Raw genomic sequence first — 23,131 nt, 5'->3', positions numbered from 1 at the left:
CAGGCACTCATCTTGGGACCTGCAGTAAAGCCATACAACTACTGGGATGGGAGCAGCCAAGGAAGGGAGAAAGGTGAGGCAACTGCCTAGGCCTGACCTCCCCCCGACAGCACAGATCCCAAAGGAAGAAATCTGGCCTGAATCCAGCTGGGGATCCAACAGAGAGTTAATGCTTCATGTGCTGAGGGCTCCTTTATGGATTCCCAGTGAGGGGCCTGTCACTAGGACAGGGCCTGGGCTGGGTGTCTCAGCTGTTCCCTGCCCCTCCGCCCCTCTCAGGAACAGTGCTCCCGGCTGTAGTCAGTTACTGTGCAGCCCATTACAGCTGTGTCTGAGCACATTGCATGATGTAAAGCAATTCATCAGCTCAGTGGCCTGCGTTCCCTGGCTGGCCCTCAGTCCCAAACTCCCACCCCTGGCCTGGGGATGGAGCCCCTCCTGCTGCCTTTGGGGAGGCAGGAGTTCTCCCAGGACTCCCTCCAGCACCGCTACCAGTAACACCCAGCTTTATCAGCAGCCGTCACTTCCTCCTCTCCAGCAGGGAGAGGGCTCGCTATTGGGACTCGGGCATGGGACTCCCGCCCAGTCCTCAAGCCAGCCAGCGCCCCTCTGTGCGGCCCCTAATCTGTCAGGGCTCGTCAGGGGAGGCTGCTGATCTGTGGAGGGGGCTCCGCAGCTATTACTGCCTTCATGTCCCATGGGCGCTGCCTGCTCACACAGCATGACCCCCATTGCCAGCCTTTTCCTTTCCTTCCAGGGGGAGAGTGGATTTTCTGGATTGCCAGGCTGCAAGGGATCACCAGGATTTGATGTACGTACTTGGCTGGTTTGCTTTTCGTTACAATAACAAATATAGCTTGATGTGGAGAGTGATAGAGCCTAGGGCTGGAAGTTGGGCAGACTGGCAACCAGTCAAAGAGAATCTCAAAGTGGGGGTGCCAGGAGCAGGGCACTATCATGGGGTGGGGGGGGGGTAGCGCGAGGCACGATGGTGTTCCTCATCTCCTGCCTAGGACTGTGTGTGTTGTCTGGGGTCTTGAGAGAGCAGAAAAGGGGCTTCGTTGCCCCTTTAACCTTTGAGTTGTGACTGAATTGGCTAAGAAGTTCACCATGCTGGGTATGGATGTGTGATTGTTAGCCATATTTGGGTGCTAGCTCTGTATGTCGCATTTGGGGCACTGGTCAAATTGGGCTGGTTTAAGATGATATTTGCTAGAGCGATCTGAGATTTGTGACTAGTGTGAAAGCCCAGAAATCACCCTGGTCAGACTACAAAACCTACCTGCCTGCAATAAAACCTTCTCTAGAGAGAGCAAGGAAGTCTAGCACGGGCCTAGTCTTCAGCTCGCAGTGCACGAGCAAGGAATGACAGGGAAACGCCTAATGTTTATTGGCACTGCAGCACCAGTCTCTGGCTTTCTCCAGAGCACAAGTCAGGTGTCTGAAATTCGGGGAATAGTTTGCAAGTCAGCAGAAAATACTGGCTCACCCAAGCCGCTGGGCGGTACAGGGGGTCTCTTCCACTGAAGGGACAGAACCCCTACCAAGCTTTGTAATGCAGGAAAGGGTTAACGGTCTCAGCTGCAATGACCAATGGCCTCATTACAGCTGCTAGAGGTTTGAATTTGCAGATAATTCACATGACTAATTCCCTCCTATCTGTGGTGTTCTGGACAGTACAGTAGTTGTTGTAGAGGAAATTCCAGGAGTAACAGGGTTTTCTGGGGTGATTTGGCAGCTTTTCACCCAGAGGTCCTTCGTGTGTGGCTTTTGGGTTTTTAAACCATTATATATAGGCAAATCTACAAGCTCCTTGAGGTGAAATCCTGGCTGCACTGAGGTTGGTGGCAAAACTCCCATTGATTCAGCGGGGCCGTATTTCATACTTTGTATTTTTGTGAAAATGTGATTTGCTTGTAGTGAGAATCTTCTTATCACAGTGTGGCTTGAAAGAAGTAATGTGGAGTGTAAGTTTGTCTGGGACTTTCTATGCCATTCATCACCACGGCGTCCAAGTAGTTGGTCAGCGTTTTCAAATGTAAGCCTTAATCAAGATAGGCTGATATTCACAGCTGCTGAGCGTCTGCATCTCCCTTTGATTTTAGCTAGAGTAGTGGATGCTCCGTCTTTTGATAGCCAGGACACTTTACTGAGATGGCCAAAGGCCTGATTCTGCAAATACCTATGCTTGTGGGTAAAGTTAGTCCCATGTGTGAGCATTCGCAAGACTGGACACTATATACTGATGGATTAAGGTCTCTAACTTTAGGGACTTAACTGAAAATTTTGACCGTAGAGTTTAATCAACAGAGAACCCTGACTGCTGAACAGAAATAGTCCAGCTAATCCTTTGATTATAAGGGAACCTCCAAAGGAGATGATTCAGTCTGGCTATACTGTGTATGTGTGAGCATTTCCTTCCTAGCTGAACACCTTGTTTTGTAATAAATACATGCATCTTATAGCACTTCAGACCATTTGAAATTTGCCAAGAAGAGTAATTTTATTAAAACAAAACTTTCAAAACCTAAGGCCTGAATAGTCCGAAGTGCAAATCCTGTGCCTTGACTTTTCAGGTTACATCATTCATCACTCAGGGGGTTGTTATTCCACACCCACTGGTCTGCTTTTCTAGGAAGGGTGTTTCAGTGTGTGATACATTTTCATTTGCTATACCTTAAATGTGAGTATTCACCCAGGAGGTGTCGTCCAAAATCAGATCAAATCATACCTCACTTGGTTGCAATTTATACAAACTGTGGCTTGTGCAGTTTCATTGGTATACAGGCAGATTAAGTAATTAAAGGAAATTGTAAAATCAGAGTGAATTGTTCCACTGACGAATCTTGGGAAATGTTCAAGCCAGAAACAGTGTAACTAGGGTAGATCTTGATTCCCTCTTGTGTTTTGATTATGGGTCACCTAAAGGTAATTGATCACAATGGAGTGGGGAGTGTATCCGTTCCATTTGATGGATTTAAGGGGTCAGGACCCCATTTTTTCTAAAAATTGTTAAATAACTACAAAGTATAGCCTTTGCTTGTTCATTTCTGTGTGCCAAGTTATGTCAGTCTCTTAATTGTTCCATTTGCCAGAGGTTAGATGACCAGTTATTTCCCATCTGTTCATGGCACTGCACATTCTGCTTTATTGGCATTAATACAACATTCAAATTTAAACATTATCACTCGAATCCACCAAGGAGGCTCAAAAGTGGCTTTGCTTTAATTTATTTTTAATTTCAAAAGCAAGTCAAGGTTTACAGCATTTTATAAGAAGACGCAGTGTCGGAATGTGACTCTCACAGCCCCAGAGATACCTAGCTCAAGAATACTTTAAACTTCCTCAATCCCTGTGTTTCTGACTAGTTTACTTATTCACCTCTTCATTTCGAGTCCCCAGATTGTGATAGGCTATTTAGTGACGCTTGAGAGGTTTGATTTTCTGCATATATTGACAATAGCCTGGTTTTTAATAGGGATTTCAAGGCCCTCCTGGACCTAACGGAGATTCTGGTGATTACGGACCCAAAGGAGCGAAGGTGAGCCATGAGTCACACCCGGGATTAAATCAGCCATGATACACCTCCAGCTTCCCTCTGTCAATGCTATGGGAGTTGCAGGGCACTCTGAGCTCTGCCCCTGCTAAATGTTAATGCCAGGAGGATGAAGTGAGAAGCCAGCACTAGAGTTGGAAATCATGCTCCTATTAACAGTAGACGGGCGGTACTGGCCTTCTTCTCTGCCTGCCATGTGGAAAGGGGATTTAATTGTTTAACAGAGTGTGAGGTGTCACTAATTGTTAAAGTTTCCTTGGCAAATCCATGTACCAAAATGAATAACAATGCTGCAGCTCCTACTTCATTAAACAGAGTCACTGGCCAAAGATAATGGACTTCTGTCTAGATCAGTCGTTCAGACTGGTGATGAACACAATAAAACAGGTGTCTGGAGAGCTGCAAAATGGAAAATGTTATCATGGCATTAGGTCTTGTAAGTCTAGGTAACAAAAAAGAATGCTATTGGCTGACATCGGGTGAGTTCTGAAAGGGCTTAAAATGTCAGCTGTTCAACGTAGACTCTGTGGTTTGTAACTCACTTCAGAAAGGCCCGGACTGACACGGACTACTGGGGCCACCAAAAGGTTCTTAGAAGTTTATGGGGCATCGTGTTTCCTGTCAGAGGCTTAACTGGGCCGCTTTCAGCTCTGTGGCTCATGGCCCTGTGATTTAAAGAACAGAAATGTTTCCCAGCAGATGAAAGTGCAGCTGCAAATGTAAGGGGGATGTAATTTTGAAGCCCTGATATCATGCTTGTCCCAAGGCTCTCTGTGTTCCTAGAAAATTTTCACCAGCTGAGTTGTTTCACCAGCTCTGAGGGTGGTCTCAGAGCTTCCTTTAATGAAATGTCTGCAGGGTGCAAAATGTGCTCGTCTGGTGTGCAGCAGTGTAATACTGCTGTGCTTTTCATGAAGATGAGTCTCCAGACCTTTGTTTCTGGAAGGTTCACACCGTGGGGGCCAACCCAAAAGAGAGACTGAATAGTTGTGTGAATGTGGAGTCAACTCCCAACAAGAGACAAGGCATTTTCAGAAGACTGAGATGAATAGTTTGGGGCACAGAAGTCAGAATACATAGGCCACTGTGATGCATCACTTCCTCTGTTAGTGTTCAATTCCTTCACAGCTTTCCAAGCAACCTGAGATAGTAGCAGAGTGCGCAGAACAGCTCAGAATACACACAAGCAATCCCAGAATGCTTAGGGTCAGAGCAAAATGGATGCAGGGATGCAGAAGCCTTGTGGTTTCATAAAACCATCTCCTCATCTCTAAGATGCCTTCCTCCTCTGAGACGTATAAACCTGGCCACTTCACAGCCTCGACTGCAGATGGCTCAAAGTGGCGAATTCCCTTTGAGGTCAGCGAAGTCCCTTTGAGTAAATCTGCCCGGTTTAAATCCCTGTCATTGGGGCGGACAGTGCCCTAATGCTCTGTTACCCAGGGCTGAGCTCTCTGTGGCCAATGACAAAAATTGGTCTGACACATGAAGGAAAAATGGCTTTTGGTAAGAGCTGGGAGCTGGGTCTGGTTGCTTAAAGTTTGATACAACTAAACTCCAGGGTTCAAGATGGACCAGTGTGAGCTGGGAGTGGTGCTTCGTATTTATAACACCCTTTATCTTTTGTCAAGGGAGAACCTGGGGAGCTTGGGAACCCTGGCAGACCTGGGAAAGATGGAAACTCTGGAGACAAGGTAAACCACCTTAGCAACCATACAGAGCACAGGGATTGAGGACAATCACCTCTGCCCCTGTTACTGCTGGCTAGAGCTGCCATGTAACTTCCAAGTACCTATACAGGAGCACCGCCAGCTTTTTTGCCACCCTAGGCGGCGGAAGGTCCCGCCCCCGAAATCCTGCCCCCGACAGAGGAGGCGGAAGGTCCCGCCTCCAAAATACCGACGACAACCGGGGTGGCCGAAGATCCGTCTGCCGCGGTCGCCGCCCCCCAAATGTTAGCGCCCTAGGCGACCACCTAGGTCGCCTAATGGGTTGCGCCAGCCCTGTACCTATGCATGGCAAGGACAGTTCTCAGCCTTTGCTCTCTGGTTTTTCTAAAAATTCAAACTGAAAGGAAAAATTAATTGTTTTTTCACAACCCCAGGGGGTAATGTAACAGGACCTGCTGGCAGTGTGACCAGTGGGGAAATGTTTGGGTCTTTACACAGCTCCTCTTTGGGTCCAATGGTTAGCTGGTGGGGGGCGGTGTCTTATCAGTGGGGCTATATGGCCTGGCCTTCATCCCCAGAATGCTTATGCTAGTGTGTCACTGTCCTCAGCCGAGGAGCCCCATTACACGTGAGTGAGGTTAAGCCCATGCATAAGTATTTACAACAGCAGGGCCGTAACCAGGGACGCTGGCACAATTTGTATAGTGGGGGTGCTGAGAGCCATTGGACCAAACTGTAAACTCGGGATATGGTGGAAATCACTTCAAGCCGGGGGGTACGACAGCACTCCTAGTTCCAGCACCTATGGCCTTAACCCTTTCAATCTGAAAGAGAAGACTTCCACCAGCCGTATTGCTTTCTCTGAAGAATAGCTCGACTGTGTAGTCTGCAGCTGTGTTACTAGCGCACAGCTGGTTTCTTACTCCTTACCCCTGGGATTGATCTTGTTTGCTTGTGTCTGATTTGCCTGTTTAGGGACAAGCTGGCAGTCCTGGTGGCCCTGGACAGAAAGGGGAGTTGGGGGATGAGGTGAGTCATGTGTGCGCCTGCATTTGGCTGATTTGATTTGCTGGGACTTTCGACTGTATTAACACTGTTTTTATGTCTGTGTAGGGAGCTCCAGGCCCAGTTGGCCCATCTGGAGAAAGGGTAAGAGCGCCCTGCTATACTATACTTCTGGGTCACAAGCCAGGGCGGGAGGGGGGCCCGGGCATGTCTGGGCTTGGCTACCCATCAGAGGGGCTGAGGTAACTAAGGCGTGAGCAGAGACAGGCTGAGACCGGCTGCAAATGGCTGGGGAGCCCTCCGAGTGCATCCTTTCCAGCAGCTCCCTGCACTTAGCCTGCTCCGAGCCCTGGGAGTTCTGCGGCTAAGTCAGGCCGTTCTTTGGGGGCGACCTGGGAGCGTTTGTTTAAAACCCTTGCGTTCAAATCTGTCCCAAAGTAACACGGATGGAATAGGCCGGAATCTGGCCACACATTCCTCCATCGCCTCATTTAGAAACCTATTCAAACAGAGGTTAACTCTCCTCCTCTCCCTACTGGCTGAGCAAAGCACTGTTTCTAGTTTATGTATTGCTGTGTTCGTGTGTTGTAATGGTACACATGCGAGTGCATTAATGCAGTTATAACCTTGTGCCCCATGATCCTCAAAGCCGAGGGAGCCATTGCTACTGCTGTCGTACCAGCGCTGGCCAGGCCGCTGTGCAAACAGCCAGGCGTTGCCCTGAGGAGTTCGCAGTCTGAAGTGGGGGGGTACGGTAGTCGCTCACAGATGATAGACTAGGAACCATGGATATATCTGCATAATGAGCTGGATTATTTCTCCTGTGGGAGGAGGCTCTGGGGGAGGAAATCTGTGGAGACCCCTCCCCCCCCTTTGTTGTTCCATCAGAGGATGGGGATTTGGACCCATCTCCAAACCTGGTAGATATCCAGGTATGGGGGGGTCTTGCCATCCTCACTGGGGCCCTGTGCTCTGCCCCAGCTGTGGCCCCCCCTTGGCAGTTCCTCCAGCTGCTGCTGGCTGCAGTGGCCTCTGTGAGGTGAGGAGAGGGGGGTGTGGTGTTATTCACATGTGGTCGAGGGCTGGGTTGTCATGGGCCCCTGTGATCCCGCCGAGTGATGCAGCGTGTCCTCGTGCGCAGCAGATTCTGGACCGGCATTCTGTTTCTTTCTAAACAGGGAGACAAAGGAGAACGAGGGCCACTGGGCACCCCCGGCACTCGTGGGCCCAAAGGAGACAAGGTAACTACTCGCGTGCACACAGCTGTGCCTCGCTCCTGGCTGGCTGGGCTCGCCACATCTGCTTCGGCACAAAGGCACTAACCTGGACAGGAATGGAGCTGAAATGTGCTCCCAGCCTCCAGTCCCCACCAGACTGTGCCCAGTCCTGCAGTCCTGTCCCATGCCAAGCTCCCGCTGACTCCACTGGGTGTTACGAGAGCCACAAGGCTGCATGCCCGGCACCCTGCTGCCTGTCACCTACCCATCTGTTCCTGCCGTGACTCTGTCAGCGCCAGCATGCACTGCCACGGCCCTCGCTTCAGTGGGCTGCAGCGTGAGACTCCCAGGGACAGAACCAGGGTGGGAGGAAGGGGCTGTGCAAAGCTGGCTTCATATCCCTTCATCGCTTGGGCGTTCTAGGCTCCCAGCCCTGCCAGCACGGAGGAGCACAGCTCGGCAGTTCCCAGGGGAATGGGGCTGGGGCAGGCAGAAGAGGAAGGTAGTGATGTGGTAAAACCCCTCCAGCTGCAGAATTGCCTCTGGCTCCTCCATGGTTACTTGTGTGAAGTGAGCTACCTGCGAGCAGCTGGCGCATGGCTGGCTGGGAGGGAAGGAGGCATCACGTTCCCCTTCCCGGGGGACACGCCTTACCTGCTAAAAGCCAGGGCTGGTGACAGCTGCTCAGAGGCACAGGTACCTCCCAGGCACTGCTGAGGTGTCTGGGTATGTCATGGGCGGCCGTCCCCCGGCAGCCCCGCAGAGCGCAGAGCCATGCTGGCTGCTCCAGGAGGCGGGATTCATGGCGCGGGTGACAGGAAACGCTGGCCATGCTCTCTGCTCCTGCCCTCCCCGTCTCCAGGAGAGGAGAGCACTGTGGGAAGCTACTGTTGCAAAGGCCCCCACCATATGCAGAGCAGCCCTCCCCTTTCCCACACTGGGATGGCTCATCTTTGTCAGGGTTGGGGTAGGGAACTCCCGAACCTGTCTCAGGCCCAACCAACCTGAACCTGACCTGAGAGTGTTGAGTCCTTTTCAGACCCAACCCAACTCCCCCCCTGCATCTGTATCAGCGCTGTGCCTCATCCTCGGGGCTCGGCCTGGTGCCGGCTGCCCACTCCTCAAGCCCAATGCCCGCAGCCCATCTCCTGCTCTGGTGGTGGCTGTGTGCCCCACTCCTGCCAGCCCCTGCCCCCGCTGTGCTGTGTGTGCTGCGCACGACTCATCAGCACACTCGCTCCACTGCACCCAGCTGCTCCCACACCGACCTCACAGGCCAGGGGAGGGGATCAGAGACAGCCTGGGTTGTTTCCCAACATGAGCCGAGCCTGACAGGTGTAGTTGGGCCCGGCTGGGTTTCAAGGTTCTGAATTGAAATCCCTCCCAGCTTGGTAATGATAGCCTGGGAGGAGGCCGCCGAGAAGCTGCTCTGGTGGGAGGAACTTGTGTAGAAAAGTCTCCATTCTCCATTGCAGCGAGGAGCCAGCCCGGGGCAGGAATGTTACTGCAACCCCTAGCTCGGAGCCAATAAGTAAACAATGACCCTGTGGGAAAGAGCTTCCCGAAAGCAAGGGAAAGGGCGAGAGAGATGAGCCCCAGCCTTGGTCTGACTCTCCAGGCCCTTCCCGGGGGCTGCGGAGCCATGGCAGAGGGGCTAGAAAATAAATGGCTTAACGTTTTCTCACTGTATTAGCAACAAGCTGGCACTTTAGCTTCATGAGTTTGCTGCTTCAGAGGTATTTGGAGGGCGAGTCTCTGCTAGCTGTGCCGGTGTGCAGGGGCACTGCAGTCTCCGGGTACGTGTGACTCAGCAGGGAGTGGGTGGATGGTGCTGATCTGGGGGTGGGGAGCAGGAAAATGTGTGTGTGCAGGAGAGGGGGTATGTCACTCGGCTCCCCTTTAATAAGGGCTTGAGCGCCTTGCGTGGGCTAGGAGCCAGTAGGAAAGTATCCGTGTGTCTGCCGCAGGGTGACTCATCCAGCAGGCTCCTTGGAGCACTGGGCAGGCAACAGCACTCTGTTGTCCAAAACCAACAGGCTGCAAACCTGGGCGCTGGCACGGGTCATGCCAGGCGGGGGGAATGTACAGTTGCTTTGAGAGGTGTGGGTGATGAGGAATAGGGACAGCACCAGCAGGACGTACTGTGCTAGCTTCCCGCTGACGGATTCCCATCGGTCCAGTCACTCCCTGTTGCCCACAAGACGGCTGTGCTACGGGACAGCCAGAGCACTAGTGGGCCGTGCTCCCCCTACATGAAACCCCCCGCGAAGCGCCGACCCACACGGTGCGCAGAGTCAGACCTGCCTTCGGTGGAACCCGCTCACTTTGCCCACGGGGCTGAGCCCCTTTAAAACCCAGTGCAAAGTAACCTGCTAAAGCATCCCAGGGGAGCAGTGTCCGCACCAGCAAACTGACCGCCTGTTGTGCGCAGTGGATTGCTAGTGTGGTATTAGGGTGGGGAGGAGAGGGGGGTCTTTCAATCAATCTCCTTTGTTTTGCCTTTATTCCTGGTACCCCAGCTCCTTCTGCTGCCCCAAACCTAGGCTCTAAACACCAATCCACTTTCAACAGCTGAAGTCACCAAGTGAGTCACTTCCCAAAGGACCTGTCCGTCACCCATAGCTCCCTGTGCTTCTCCTGCTCTGGGTCTCCTGTCGACCCCTTCCTCGCCCATGTCATCTGCCAGCACTGCTGCGAACACCTTGGCCCTCCGCTTTGCACTCAGCAAGCGTAGGAACCGCCCCACAAAGACACGGGCAGAGCCAAGAATTCCAGGGTTAAGCTGCTGCCTCTGGTCAGTATGGCGTGGTTTGCTATACTGGACATGGGGATCATCCATCCACACAGCAAAGAGCTGAGCAACTCCCAATGGGCCAGGCAAGCCATTGCCCGTGGTTCTGACTGGCAGAGCGTCCCACCCAGGAGGATCTCCCAAAACCTGAGCGGATTTGCCAGCATCTTAGGGCCATCTCTTTCCCTCTGCCGTACGGCAGGGAGGACAGCAAGGGTGTCCTGAGGATGTGACACTGGGGCTGGATGGAGGAGGGGGGCAAAGGCTGCTAAAGGCCATGCGTGCCCCAACATGGAGCCACTGACAGCCCCTCTGGGAGACTCCAGGTGATTCTGAATGTGCCCCATTTGGGAAGGTGGCCCAGCTAGAGGGGGGATAGAGGAGTTATGGGGTTGCTGCCGTAAGCAGCAGGCTCCTTAGCCCAGTCTCACTCATTTCTGCATCAACTCTGCGCTCAGAGGTGGAAGGCACCTGATGAGAGAGCCAAAGGCATCACAAGAAGCCAGTCCTGCTACCAGACGGAGTCCTGCTACCACTGCCTGTGGGGGGCTACTGCTGGTGCATGAGCGGTCAGTGTCCATGGGGTCAGGGCTGGGATTTCCTGCCGATCCTTAGGGCCTGGGCACTTGCCATAGAATCGTACAAGGCAGGGCTGGAAGAAACCTTGAGAGGCATGATCAAGGAAACCTAGACCATCCCTGAGAGCTGTTTGTGCAGCCTGTTCTTCAAAACCTCCAGTGAAGGGCATTCCACAGCCTGCCTGGCCCAGAGCTTAGCTACCCGGAGAGTTAGAAAGTGTCTCCTAATTTCTAACCTAAACCTCCCTTGCCGCAGAACAAGCCGATTACTTCTTGTCCTGCCTTAAATGGACATTGAGAACCACTGATCACCATCCTCTTTATAACAGACCTTAACACATTGGAAGATTAAAAACTTTCCTAAAGTGTGGCGCACAGAACTGGACACACTGCTCCAGCTGAGGCCTCACCAGCACAGAGCGTGGGACAGTTACCTCCCGTGACATCCATACGACTCTCCTGTTAATATACCCCTGAGTGATATTAGCCTTTTTCACAACTGCATGACATTGTTAACTCATGTTCCATGGTGATCCACTAGATCCCCTAGATCCTGTTCAGCAGTACAAACACCTAGCCAATCATTCCCCATTTTGTAGTTGTGCATTTGATTTTTCCCTACTAAGTGAAGTGCTTTGCACTTGTCTTTGTTGAATTTCATCTTGTTGATTTCAGACCAATTCTCCAATTCGTCAGGGTCATTTTGAATTCTGCTCCTGTCCTCCAAAGTGCTTGCAACCTTCCCTCCCCTCCCCCCATGTGGTGTCACCTGCACATTTGATAAGCATACTCTCATCTCCATTATCAAAATAATTAATAACAAATAATGATCAGACCCAGACCCAGGACTGACCCCTGTGGGATCCCACTAGAAACAATCTCCCAGTTTGACAGCAAACCATAGATAACTGCTCTCAACCAGTTGTGCGCCCACCGTACAGTAAATTCATCTGCTGACATTTCCCTAGTTTGCTGATAAGAATGTCACATGGGACTGTGCCTTGCCAGCTGCCATGATGCCTCCCATGAATAGGTTCAATGTTGGGCTTTTCCAAGACACTTAAAGATCCATTACTTCCTTCCCTCTGGGGCGAGCTAGGAAAGCTGTATGCAGCTCTTATCATCTCCACCAGCTAGACATGGTAACTTCTTTCTCATCTCGCACCTCTGCTCCGATGTTATCGTGACTGACAGCAAGAGAATGCAAACTGGTATGCACCCTGCTGCACTGAGTATTGGCACTAGAAGCCATTAGCATGGTAGAGATCGACCTGGCGTTATAGACATGCAGGGTGGGGCGTGTACAGAACAGCACAAAGGAAACTTTGTGAGGTTCTCTAGTCCTGCTTGTTGTTGGCAAATGCCAAAACTGTAATTTCCTGTTTACATATTGTGTCCTGGGAACAGCAGCCCCACAGTCTGTTGTTTGCAAGGCAGATGTGCATTAGAATGAAGCCACAATAGTGCTTTGGAATGAAACTGTTAAGAAAGAGGCGGAGGCGAATTTCCAAGGCTCTGTTCTGGCTTGAGGGATGAGCGCATTGCCAGAAACGTCTCCATCAGTATTCAGGACCTTCATGTTATGGTTTATATTTACTGCTTGGCACCGCCCTATGGAAGCATCTAGCTAGCAAACAATGGCTTTATTGCTCTTCATTTTATAGACCCCCGACCTCTAGCCATCAGGCAAGGTTGTGAGTAAGGTATAAAAGCGATGGAAGATTTATCCGCTAGTTTTCACAATGTGCCAATGCTTAGTGTGACACAGCCAGGCTGAGGGAATGCATGGCTCAAAGAAGGCTATGAAAGCATGGAAGGAGAAGTGAAAGAGTCTAGATTCTCATCAAGTGGGCCTGATGGTGGGGCTGGCAGATCTCAGGGCGGAGGCGAGTATGCCCAGTGGCTGTTGCTGCTGGGCTCACGAAGCACACAGCTGAGGGACAATGTGCTGTGTGTGGGAGCGGAGCTAGCTTAGCGTTGCAGAGAACTGGCTATTTGCCTACATGGCTCTGAATTCACAGTGAGACCTTGGGGATGAGGCATTTCCTGACTGTTCAGAGCTACACGTTGCAACCTCACCCCTGCTAAGCTCCTTTCTTGGTGTGGCGTATTCGGGCACGGCCAGTCAGCGCGCAGGGATGGCACAGTTTCTGGGCTTTCTCTATAGTGTTCTCCCTTATGCAATGTCCTGCACTGTGGTTAGTCGTGGGGGGTCTGACTTGCAGAACCATGGTGCGAGGTTTCCTCACTAACTGGGCAGTCTGGGACTCCCTGATGCTGGCCCCTACCACAGAGCGCTTTGAAAGCAGCAATGCTAGACTCAAGGGTTCAATGCTAAAGGCACATCTGCCCAAGGTCCCAGGGTTTCCATTCACAGGTGTGCTGAGCGGGGCTCTCCAAAGCAGGACAGAGGGATGTCCAGCTCCAGCACATCATCCATTTCAGCTGTAGGAAAAGCTCTGGAAGTTTAACAGTACCAAGTCCCCTGGAGAATCCCTGCTTCCTGTGTCCAGTCACCGCCTCTCTCCCCTGCTCCAGCGAGCCCTGGCGGTCTGTACAGCCAACAGGTGTGAGGAAGGGGACGTTAAGGGAGAAATGTGGAGATCCTGGCCCTTTAAAAGCAGGAGGCGATGAGCCATTTCATGGCTGTCCCCTTGGCATTGCAGGCACCCCCCATCCCAGTATCCTCCACAGGGATTGTTCCTGGCCTTTGCTCCCTGGAATTCCTTTTCACCAAGCCAGGCCAGTTAGCAGATACATTTCCTGCTCCTTGCTCAACATTGCAACAGGGCCAATTCCTATCCCCACCCCCCTTTTCGGAGCACAAAGTCCCTAAGCACCTGGCAATAGCCCGGAATGGGCGGAGTTGGGAAGCCCTGTGCACAGCTCCACAGCACACATCTTTCCAAAGCAGAGCTGAGGTTAGGGCCCAGTTTGGAAAGAAGGACCCCAGCTCTGCTCTCTGTGTGCATGCAGTGATAGAAGTATCTTGTCAGTGTGCAATGCAGGGCACCCACCGAACAGTGGGGAGAGAGGTTGGGAAGATACCTTGGCTTGACTTTATGATCATTGAGGAAGGGACCACATCTTCATAGGTGTTTATACAGCCCCTAGCGCAGAGGGGCCTGATCCTGACTGGGGACAAGGGCTGCCGTTGCCATACTCATTGACAATGCTAAATGAAACTTCACGTGAGTCATTAAGGCAGAGATGGGCCCAAACCAAAACATCCCTGTACTTGGGAGAGCTTGGCTCTCAGTCCATTCTGATATTCCCAGATGAACCCCATTTGCTGATGCTCAACCCTGCGTGCAAACTCCCCGGAGCACTAGCTAATTTCCCACCTGATCTTCGTGACTTGGACCCATCTCGCTGGATGGCTAATGATCCAAGGTGCTTTGCGTGTGGCTAAAGGTCTGCTTTCTGCAATGCTCCCTTTTCTGCCCACCTGTGCCGCTTTGCTCTCTCTGTCTCTCTGCTGCCCAGCACCTGCAGGACTCTCAGCTTCCAAAGTGTCTCCTTGAGTTATATATTGTTTCTGCCTTTTCAGGGTGATCTTGGCCCACAAGGTGACCAAGGACGGGAAGGACTGCTCGGAGAGCCCGGAGCCCCGGTAAGAACACGACTGCTCCATCCCTCTGGGCAGGGGGGAAATGAGGAGCTTGTTCGAATCAGACAGGGATGTGGCTAGAGATGGTGTGCACCCGGCCTTTCCTTCCCAGCCTGGACACATGCCCCCAAGAAGAGGGACAGTGGGAGGGGTGCATGCCAGAGTCCAGGACCCGGGCAAGCCTAGAAAACGGAGAGTTGGCTGGCTGTTTGGGACTGAGAAAATTCCACGTCGTTTCCTCCTCCCAGTGGAAACAGGCGCCAGCAAGTCAGTCCGGCAGATTTGGAAACCTACAGATCTGAACAGCAGCGGTGACAGAATGCTAAGCCTTAGGGCGAGACCTAGGTCCTCTTAGTCACCTGAGTCAGTGGGCTACTGGGGGGAGCATGATTTGGCCCCTGCATTGTGGTCTAGAGCCCTGCGTCTTTACATGGTCTCTTTTAAAGCATGCCCGGTTCGAGGGCTCCTTTCCAGAGTGCGCTTCCAGTAATTCTGCTCCTCCCATCACCAAAGCTGTGTGCGCCACGGTCGCGAGGAGGGGAAGCTGCAGGGCCCAGAACAGTTTGCTGTGGGAACGGGGACATTTCCATGGAGACTCCCCCTCCCCCAGCAGGAAGCAGCTCTGGCTGTCTCCACGAAGGGTGGGCGGGCACTGAAGACGAGTGTGGGCGCTGTGCTGCTAGCCGAGTTTCACCGAATACTGCTTCCCCTCCCCTTCGGAGCTCTTACCGCTCTGTGCTAGCTGGCTCCCGGGGGCCCAAACATCCCCCAAATCATCGGCAAGGAGGGCACCCCCATGCTGATCTCCCCACCCTGCCTTTCATGCTCCCCCAGGGCATCAGCCTCCGTCCTGCATTTGCTGCCCCATAGCTGGGAGGGCTGGGGGGGCAGGCGAGGAGGAGGCCCCAGGGCAGGGCGTGTGGAAACTCACCTAGGCCCCACTGCACTCGCCCTGCCCTGTTCAGCCCTAGTTTGGCAAACTCCAACGGGAGGATTAAGGCGGGTGTTTATTTTTGTCACCACGCACACTGATCCCTGCCCTTCGTGAGTACAGCCAACCCAGTCCCGAGCCTCTCTGCTTCAATCCACTGAACACTGAAAGAGCCCTTCGCCCCACCCGTCGCTGTGTGCTGCCCCAGCCATGCCCCGGGAGCCCCGGTCGCAGCAGAGCGCCCCAAGCCTGGCGGGAAGCACCACTCCTCTGCGGGGACCCACCTCCAGCTCCTTGTCCAAGCCCTTCAGCCCCAGCAAACTGCCACGCTTTAATCCTCCCTAGCTCGTAACACCGACCTGAGCTGCCATGAACTGCAGATACACCCGAGCCCCCGGGCCAAATGGCAAACAGCCACTAGAACAATAGCTCACCAGGGCTTCAGCTCTGAGCCACGGGGCCAGAGGACACGCTGTCCTCTGCCCAAGTTACGGGAGAGGCTAACTCAGCTGGACCCAAGATACAGCTCGGCGATGTTACAGAAATTCCCAAGTGGTTGGAATACGACTCCTACATACAATTGGTTCACCCCCACGGCAGCAACAGAGATAAGGCAGCACCTGAATCCATAAGAACATAAGAACGGCCGTACCGGGTCAGACCAAAGGTCCATCTAGCCCAGTATCCTGTCTACCGACGGTGGCCAATGCCAGGTGCCCCAGAGGGAGTGAACCTAACAGGCAATGATCAAGTGATCTCTCTCCTGCCATCCATCTCCATCCTCTGACAGGCAGAGGCTAGGGACACCATTCCTTACCCGTCCTGGCTAATAGCCATTAATGGACTTAACCATCATGAATTTATCCAGTTCTCTTTTAAACTCTATTATAGTCCTAGCCTTCACAACCTCCTCAGGTAAGGAGTTCCACAAGTTGACTGTGCGCTGCGTGAAGAAGAACTTCCTTGTATTTGTTTTAAACCTGCTGCCTATTAATTTCATTTGGTGGCCCCTAGATCTTGTATTATGGGAACAAGTAAATAACTTTTCTTTATTCACTTTCTCCACATCACTCAAGATTTTATATACCTCTATCATATCCCCCCTTAGTCTCCTCTTTTCCAAGCTGAAGAGTCCAAGCCTCTTTAATCTCTCCTCATATGGGACCCGTTCCAAACCCCTAATCATTTTAGTTGCCCTTTTCTGAACCTTTTCTAGTGCCAGTATATCTTTTTTGAGATGAGGAGACCACATCTGTACTCAGTATTCGAGATGTGGGCGTACCATCGATTTATATAAGGGCAATAATATATTCTCAGTCTTATTCTCTATCCCTTTTTAATGATCCCTAACATCCTGTTTGCTTTTTTGACCGCCTCTGCACACTGTGTGGACATTTTCAGAGAACTATCCACGATGACTCCAAGATCTTTTTCCTGACTTGTTGTAGCTAAATTAGCCCCCATCATATTGTATATATAGTTGGGGTTATTTTTTCCAATGTGCATTACTTTACATCTATCCACATTAAACTTCATTTGCCATTTTGTTGCCCAATCACTTAGTTTTGTGAGATCTTTTTGAAGTTCATCACAGTCTGTTTTGGTCTTAACTATCTTGAGCAGTTTAGTATCATCTGCAAACTTTGCCACCTCACTGTTTACCCCTTTCTCCAAATCATTTATAAATAAGTTGAATAGGATCGGTCCGAGGACTGACCCTTGGGGAACACCACTAGTTACCCCTCTCCATTCTGAGAATTTGCCATTAATTCCTGCCCTTTGTTCCTGCTCTTTTAACCAGTTCTCAATCCATGAAAGGACCTTCCCTTTTATCCCTTGACAACTTAAATCCGGGGCTGCCAGGGGCCAGGTAACTGGTGCAGGCCAGGTCTGCATTAAACCGTGCCCTGGTTGCCATGGCCCCAGTGGCCTATTGCATCAACCCAGTGCCCGGTGGGTAGGAACGTCTGGGGCACGCCCCAGGGTGCTTGGTGGCTCTGTTGTGCCAGCATCATTCAGGCAAAGGGGCCCTGTGGAATCCGGCTTTGTGGGGCTAACCCTGCCCCTGCGCTCTGGTGTGGGGTGTGAGGTAGGTCTGTGGGGACAGGGAGCACAGCTGCTTCCACACCAGCCTCCTCGCCTCCCCCGGAGCCTGTGCTCAGAGCGCCGAGATCCCCCCAGAGGCACTGCAGAGTGCCCCGCCCCCAGCGCAGAGTTTAATTGAAGGCAGCCGCATGGAAAGACGAAGCGCGGGTGCTGGCATCGGAACTGGTCTGTAACTTGGTGCCAGCCACAGCTTGAGTCCTGGGCGGGGGACATTTTGTGCTGATGCTGGGCACTGAATCCAGTTTGCAGTGGGATGCCACTGGGCCAGACCCTGACATCCTTAACTGAGCCAAGCTCCTGCTGCAGCCAAAGCATTTAACTCTCCGGGGGCGGCAGGATCTGGCGGGCTGATGGCTCTCCATTACACAGCTCTGCGCTGTCGCTCGTCTGGAAAGGGTTTGGGTACGGGAGAGACTTTGGTTGTAGAAAAGCAATTTGTTTTTATGAGCATTTATGGTATTTCCCCTGTGCTGGCTGAGACTCTTTGCAAAGGCGTTTGCCAAGAGCAGCCATTTCAAAGGGCTCCGAAGTGCTTGCCTGTACCTCCCCCACCTCCAGCCACGCTGCAGCAAGAGACCTGGCCCAGCCGGGCTTTGCCTCTTCCCCTGCCCGCATTTTATGTTTTTGAAATAAAGCAGGAAGAGTTGGCCGGTTTCCCCAAATCTGCAACATGAGCCGGCCTCACTCGGCCGTTGCAAAATGCGGCCTGGGAGCACAGATATGGGCAGGGGAAGCCAGCAGCCTGCAGGGGCTGTGCTTTAGTATCTGGGGGAAGGAGGGAACTGAGAGCCAGTGCGCCACAAGGGCCTGTTCTCCTGGTCAGACGGGGAGGGACGGAGCTCCGCTGCGCATGAGAGGGATGGTAACCGTTGGGAAGGAGAGACATACGTTGTAGGTTTTGACTTATGACTTAGAAGCACTTCAGGTCCTCGTACATTTTGTTCTTTTAAAATATATATTCAGATTGGGAGGGAGGGGGCAGGCTGAGTATGTGATGGATCCTTTTCAAAAAAGGGACAGAGACGGCAGACATGCTTATTCCAGACAGTCACTGTTTTGGAATCATAGAATCATAGAATATCAGGGTTGGAAGGGACCTCAGGAGGTCATGTAGTCCAACCCCCTGCTCACAGCAGGACCAATCCCAAACTAAATCATCCCAGCCAGGGCTTTGTCAAGCTGGGCCTTAAAAATCTCCAAGGAAGGAGACTCCAACACCTCCCTAGGTAACGCATTCCAGTGCTTCACCACCCTCCTAGTGAAAAAGTTTTTCCTAATATCCAACCTCAACCACCCCCACTGCAACTTGAGACCATTACTCCTTGTTCTGTCATCTGGTACCACTGAGAACAGACTAGATCCATCCACTTGGGAACCCCCTTTCAGGTAGTTGAAGGCTGCTATCAAATCCCCCCTCATTCTTCTCTTCTGCAGACTAAACAATCCCAGTTCCCTCAGCCTCTCCTCATAAGTCATGTGCTCCAGCTCCCTAATCATTTTTGTTGCCCTCCGCTGGACTCTTTCCAATTTTTCCACATCCTTCTTGTAGTGTGGGGCCCACAACTGGACACAGTACTCCAGATGAGGCCTCACCAATGTCGAATAAAGGGGAATGATCACGTTCCTCGATCTGCTGGCAATGCCCCTACTTATACAGCCCAAAATGCCGTTAGCCTTCTTGGCAATAAGAGCACACTGTTGACGAGCTTCTCGTCCACCCTAACCCCCAAGTCCTTTTCTGCAGAACTGCTGCCTAGCCACTTGGTCCCTAGTCTGTAGCAGTGCATGGGATTCTTCCGTCCTAAGTGCAGGACTCTGCACTTGTCCTTGTGGAATCTCATCAGGTTTCTTTTGGCCCAATCCTCTAATTTGTCTAGATCCCTCTTTATCCCTATCCCTACCCTCCAGCGTATCTATCATTCCTCCCAGTTTAGTGTCATCTGCAAACTTGCTGAGGGTGCAGTCCACACCATCATCCAGATCATTAATGAAGATATTAAACAAAACCGGCCCCAGGACCGACCCTTGGGGCACTCCGCTTGAAACCGGCTGCCAACTAGACATGGAGCCATTGATCACTACCCATTGAGCTATAGTGGACAAGCTATATCCATTGGCCACTAAGATGCTTCATTTGTGGTTGAGGCCTGTTCCAGATTTGAACTATGAATACAGACATTGCCTGAGCCTCAATGCAAACCTTGAGCCCAAGATTTTAGAGTAGGTTCATTGCTGGGAATCTGTTTGGGACAAATATATGCTGCCCGCAGTAAATCCATCTACCATTGTTTAGTAAGAATCCCAGGCAGTGGGCCTGTCTCTGTGCTGCAATGTGTGGAAGACACAGTCTCCCTCCTTCCATGGAAGAGATGATGGTCCAATCAGTCGCCTGTCAGAAGAGCAGGATAGGTTCTAACTTCGGATCTGGGTTCTTCCCAGACAGGAGACTTGCTGAGTATCTTGGTCAGGTTTAGCTAAAATAGATACAGGGTTCCAGTAAGATTTCAAAAGCAGTTGCGCTCTAAGATGTTTTTTCCATAAGCTAGGGGAAAATGCTTTTGCTCAGCCAAATAGAAAATAAATATATAATTGGTATTGGGAAGGGAAGGAGCTTGGCAAACAGTATTTTTCAAGGCTTGTTATCTGCGAGTTCTGGCTCTTAGAATGTGTTTCTCTTGGCTGAATGTACGGCTCCTGCTAACCCTTGAGTCCCTTTCACTTTCTTTATGTCTGCGAGAAAATCTAGAGGTCAGTATATTCTTTCTTTGATCTCTTTGGAAGGTCTGGTGTTAACCTTCTGTGTGTGTGTGGTGTGTCTGTGTCACCCCCATGTTCGACAGTGTACACACACACACACACACACACACACACACACACACACACACACACACACACACACACACACACACACAGTAGGTGGATGGGAGTTACTGAGATCTGCTGCATACAGAAACCTAAATGCACTCCAGGCACTGTACCAAGTATGTAGAAATGGCATGGATACCAGATGACAGCATGGAGCCTACCTCTACAACTGTTCAATTGAGAAGACAACAAATGAAATGTTGTTTCGATTCCCCTTCAAGTGGGAGGAGTAAAACTTAAAATGGAGCTGGATACAGCATCTGCTCTTTCTAATTTCACAGCAGGATTATCAGAGACCACTTAATAGGGGGAAGTTGCAGAAAACCTCAGTGCTACTAAAATCACACAGGGGAAATCTCTGGGCATTATTACAGTGAAAGGAACACATGACTGGAAACAACGCCTTGCAGACCTGTATGTTGGAAAGCAAGGAAGTTTTGCGCTACATGGTAAAGAATGGCTGGGAGAGATTCAGGTGGACTGGCAAAGCATAACGTTCCTGCAGGTTTAAAACAAAACAAAACTCCAGGCCCAAACTAAAATGAGCAGAGCTTTTGGACAAGGCAGCTGATGTCTTTCAGGATGGTATCAAAACCTTAAAACATATGAAAGCAAAAATTGAGCATTAGGAGGCGGAAGTTTCTGCATTTTGCAAAGCTCGACCAGTGCCTTTCGCGATATGGCCAGAGGCAGAGACTGAACTGCAGCACTTACAGAAGCTGGGATGCTACCCAAGGTGACCTGAAGGAGAGGAGTGCCCCTGCCATGGCAGTGATGAAAAGAATGGAGCTGCCCATATCTGTGGTGATTTGAAGGTTCCTAGTGAGGCTGGCTGAGTGAGGACTTAGAGCAAACAAGGAGAAATGTGAATGCAAGTGTGTTTTGAGGGCAAGCCATTGAGAAAGAGATCACACTAGAAAGCTGAAGCCTCCGAATGTGTCACAATGACGTTCCTTTCTAGGGATGGTCCGTCATTTCCACAGGTTCTTGCCTGACAAGTGACAGAGTTACAGCCTCCAAACCGCCTGTCACACAAGGGACAGAGATGGAGGTTGTCCACACAACATTGCCAAGGCTTCCAAGAAAGGGCCCTTTCCCGCTAACGTGTAGCTTTGCTTGTGATCCTTCCCCATGTGGCATAGGAGCAGTACTGTCCCGTGGTGGAAGATCACATTGAAAGATCTATTGCCTTTGCTTACCTCAGCAGAATGTACCTATGGTCAAATTGATGGAGAAGCTCTGAGTTTAGTCTGAGTTAAAGTTTCACCACTCTCCATCTGGAAACAATTACTCTGGTTACAGATCTTCACCTTTTCACCCAAAGAGCAGTCCCGGCAATGGGATGATATCCTTGGGTGCTTGCTGTTACCATCTTGAGTTCAAAAGTGCCAACCACCATGTGAATGCAGACTGCTTGTCATGCTGGCCCATGGAAGAGGCAGGTAAGGATACCGAAATGGAACCAGAGACAGACGATATGCTCTATAGGGCACAAATTGAACAAATGCCACAGTACAACACGAATTACTCCAGGCCATCTATGGGACAGGTGTACATGATTGCAGTAGATGTTCGTTCTAAATGGATTGAAACATTCTGTATGAATTCAACTAGTTGAGCGCTGATGCTGAGAGCATGCAGACTCGTATTTCTCGGAAGGGAGTTCTGGAACAGTTTGTAAGGGACAATGGGACCCACTTCACATCTGAAGAGACCCAACTATTTGTCAAAAGAAAGGCTATCGAACATGTCATATCATCTGTGTTCCATCCTTCCACAAGTGAACTAGCAGAAAGATTTATTCAGGCATATCGAAAGTGTCACAAGTTGATTTTATAGGCAAAGCCACATTATAGTGGGCAAGGGCCATTTCAGGGGATATGAACTTCTTGGCCTTATTCAAAGAGTTGGCGCCCTGTATGGACCAACACTGTTCCTATCCATTGTGTGACAGTTTGTTTAGAGGATGTAACTTTGCTACTATGTTAGGAATGAAACCCATACTACTACAAATCAGACATCAGCCGTGTTGCTCAAGAGACATCTTTTAAGGTCTCGCCAGGATGTTCTAAAGCCTGATATCAGTAGGGACGTTTGTAAGGAACTGTGTGATCAAGTGGCCACAAATAGTCATACACAACTGCGTAATTTTCATGTGCGAGAGAAAGTTTTAGTAAGACATGCCTCAAATAATTGGTGGGATCCAGGAGAGATTGCATCACAGACTGGTCCCTCTGGGGGTTTTCAACTAACCCCATGTCAACTCAGGATGGGACGCAGAGATAAAATTTCTATACCCCATTAATGACAGCTTCTTGGAGCAGCAAGTCCTGGAACTCACGAGGGGAGAGGCAATTCTTGATCTAGTCCTAAGAGGAGCACAGGCTCTGGTCCAAGAGGTGAATATAGCTGAATCACTCGGTAATAGCAACCATGATGTAATTAAATATAACACCCTTGAGCAGAGGAGGGCTACCAAAGAAGCCCACCACAGCAGCATTTAACGTCAAAAAGGGGAACTACACACAAATGAGGAAGCTATTTAAAAGGAACAGTCACAAGAGTGAAATGCCTGCAAGTTGCATGGACACTTGTTCAAAACACCATAATAAAAGCTCAAATTAAATGTGCACCCCAAATTAAAAAAAAAAGAGTAAGAGGGCCAAAAAAATGCCACCATGACTAAACAACAGAGGAAAAGAGGTGGTTAGAGGCATAAAGGCATCCTTTAAAAATTTGAATTCAAATCATTCTGGGGAAAATAGAAAGGAGCATAAACTCCGGCAAGTCAACTGTAAAAGT

The 23,131-nt window shown here is 50.8% G+C and overlaps 1 protein-coding gene across 1 annotated transcript in view; it reads left to right on the top strand.

The window, feature by feature from the left end:
• COL6A1 (collagen type VI alpha 1 chain) overlaps positions 1-23,131 on the top strand; it is a 67,319-nt gene that overhangs the window by 19,891 nt on the left and 24,297 nt on the right. The window contains exons 14-20 of the mRNA XM_005282633.5: positions 758-811; positions 3,479-3,541; positions 5,188-5,250; positions 6,202-6,255; positions 6,340-6,375; positions 7,410-7,472; positions 14,368-14,430. Coding sequence (XP_005282690.2) covers positions 758-811; positions 3,479-3,541; positions 5,188-5,250; positions 6,202-6,255; positions 6,340-6,375; positions 7,410-7,472; positions 14,368-14,430 — 396 coding nt within the window. The remainder of the gene's footprint in view (positions 1-757; positions 812-3,478; positions 3,542-5,187; positions 5,251-6,201; positions 6,256-6,339; positions 6,376-7,409; positions 7,473-14,367; positions 14,431-23,131) is intronic.

The sequence above is a fragment of the Chrysemys picta genome, chromosome 11, assembly GCF_011386835.1.
Source record: "Chrysemys picta bellii isolate R12L10 chromosome 11, ASM1138683v2, whole genome shotgun sequence".
In the NCBI taxonomy this organism is placed as follows: domain Eukaryota; kingdom Metazoa; phylum Chordata; order Testudines; family Emydidae; genus Chrysemys; species Chrysemys picta.
The sequence above is the reverse complement of the archived record's forward strand: the minus strand, read 5'-3'. Positions and strand labels throughout refer to the sequence as shown.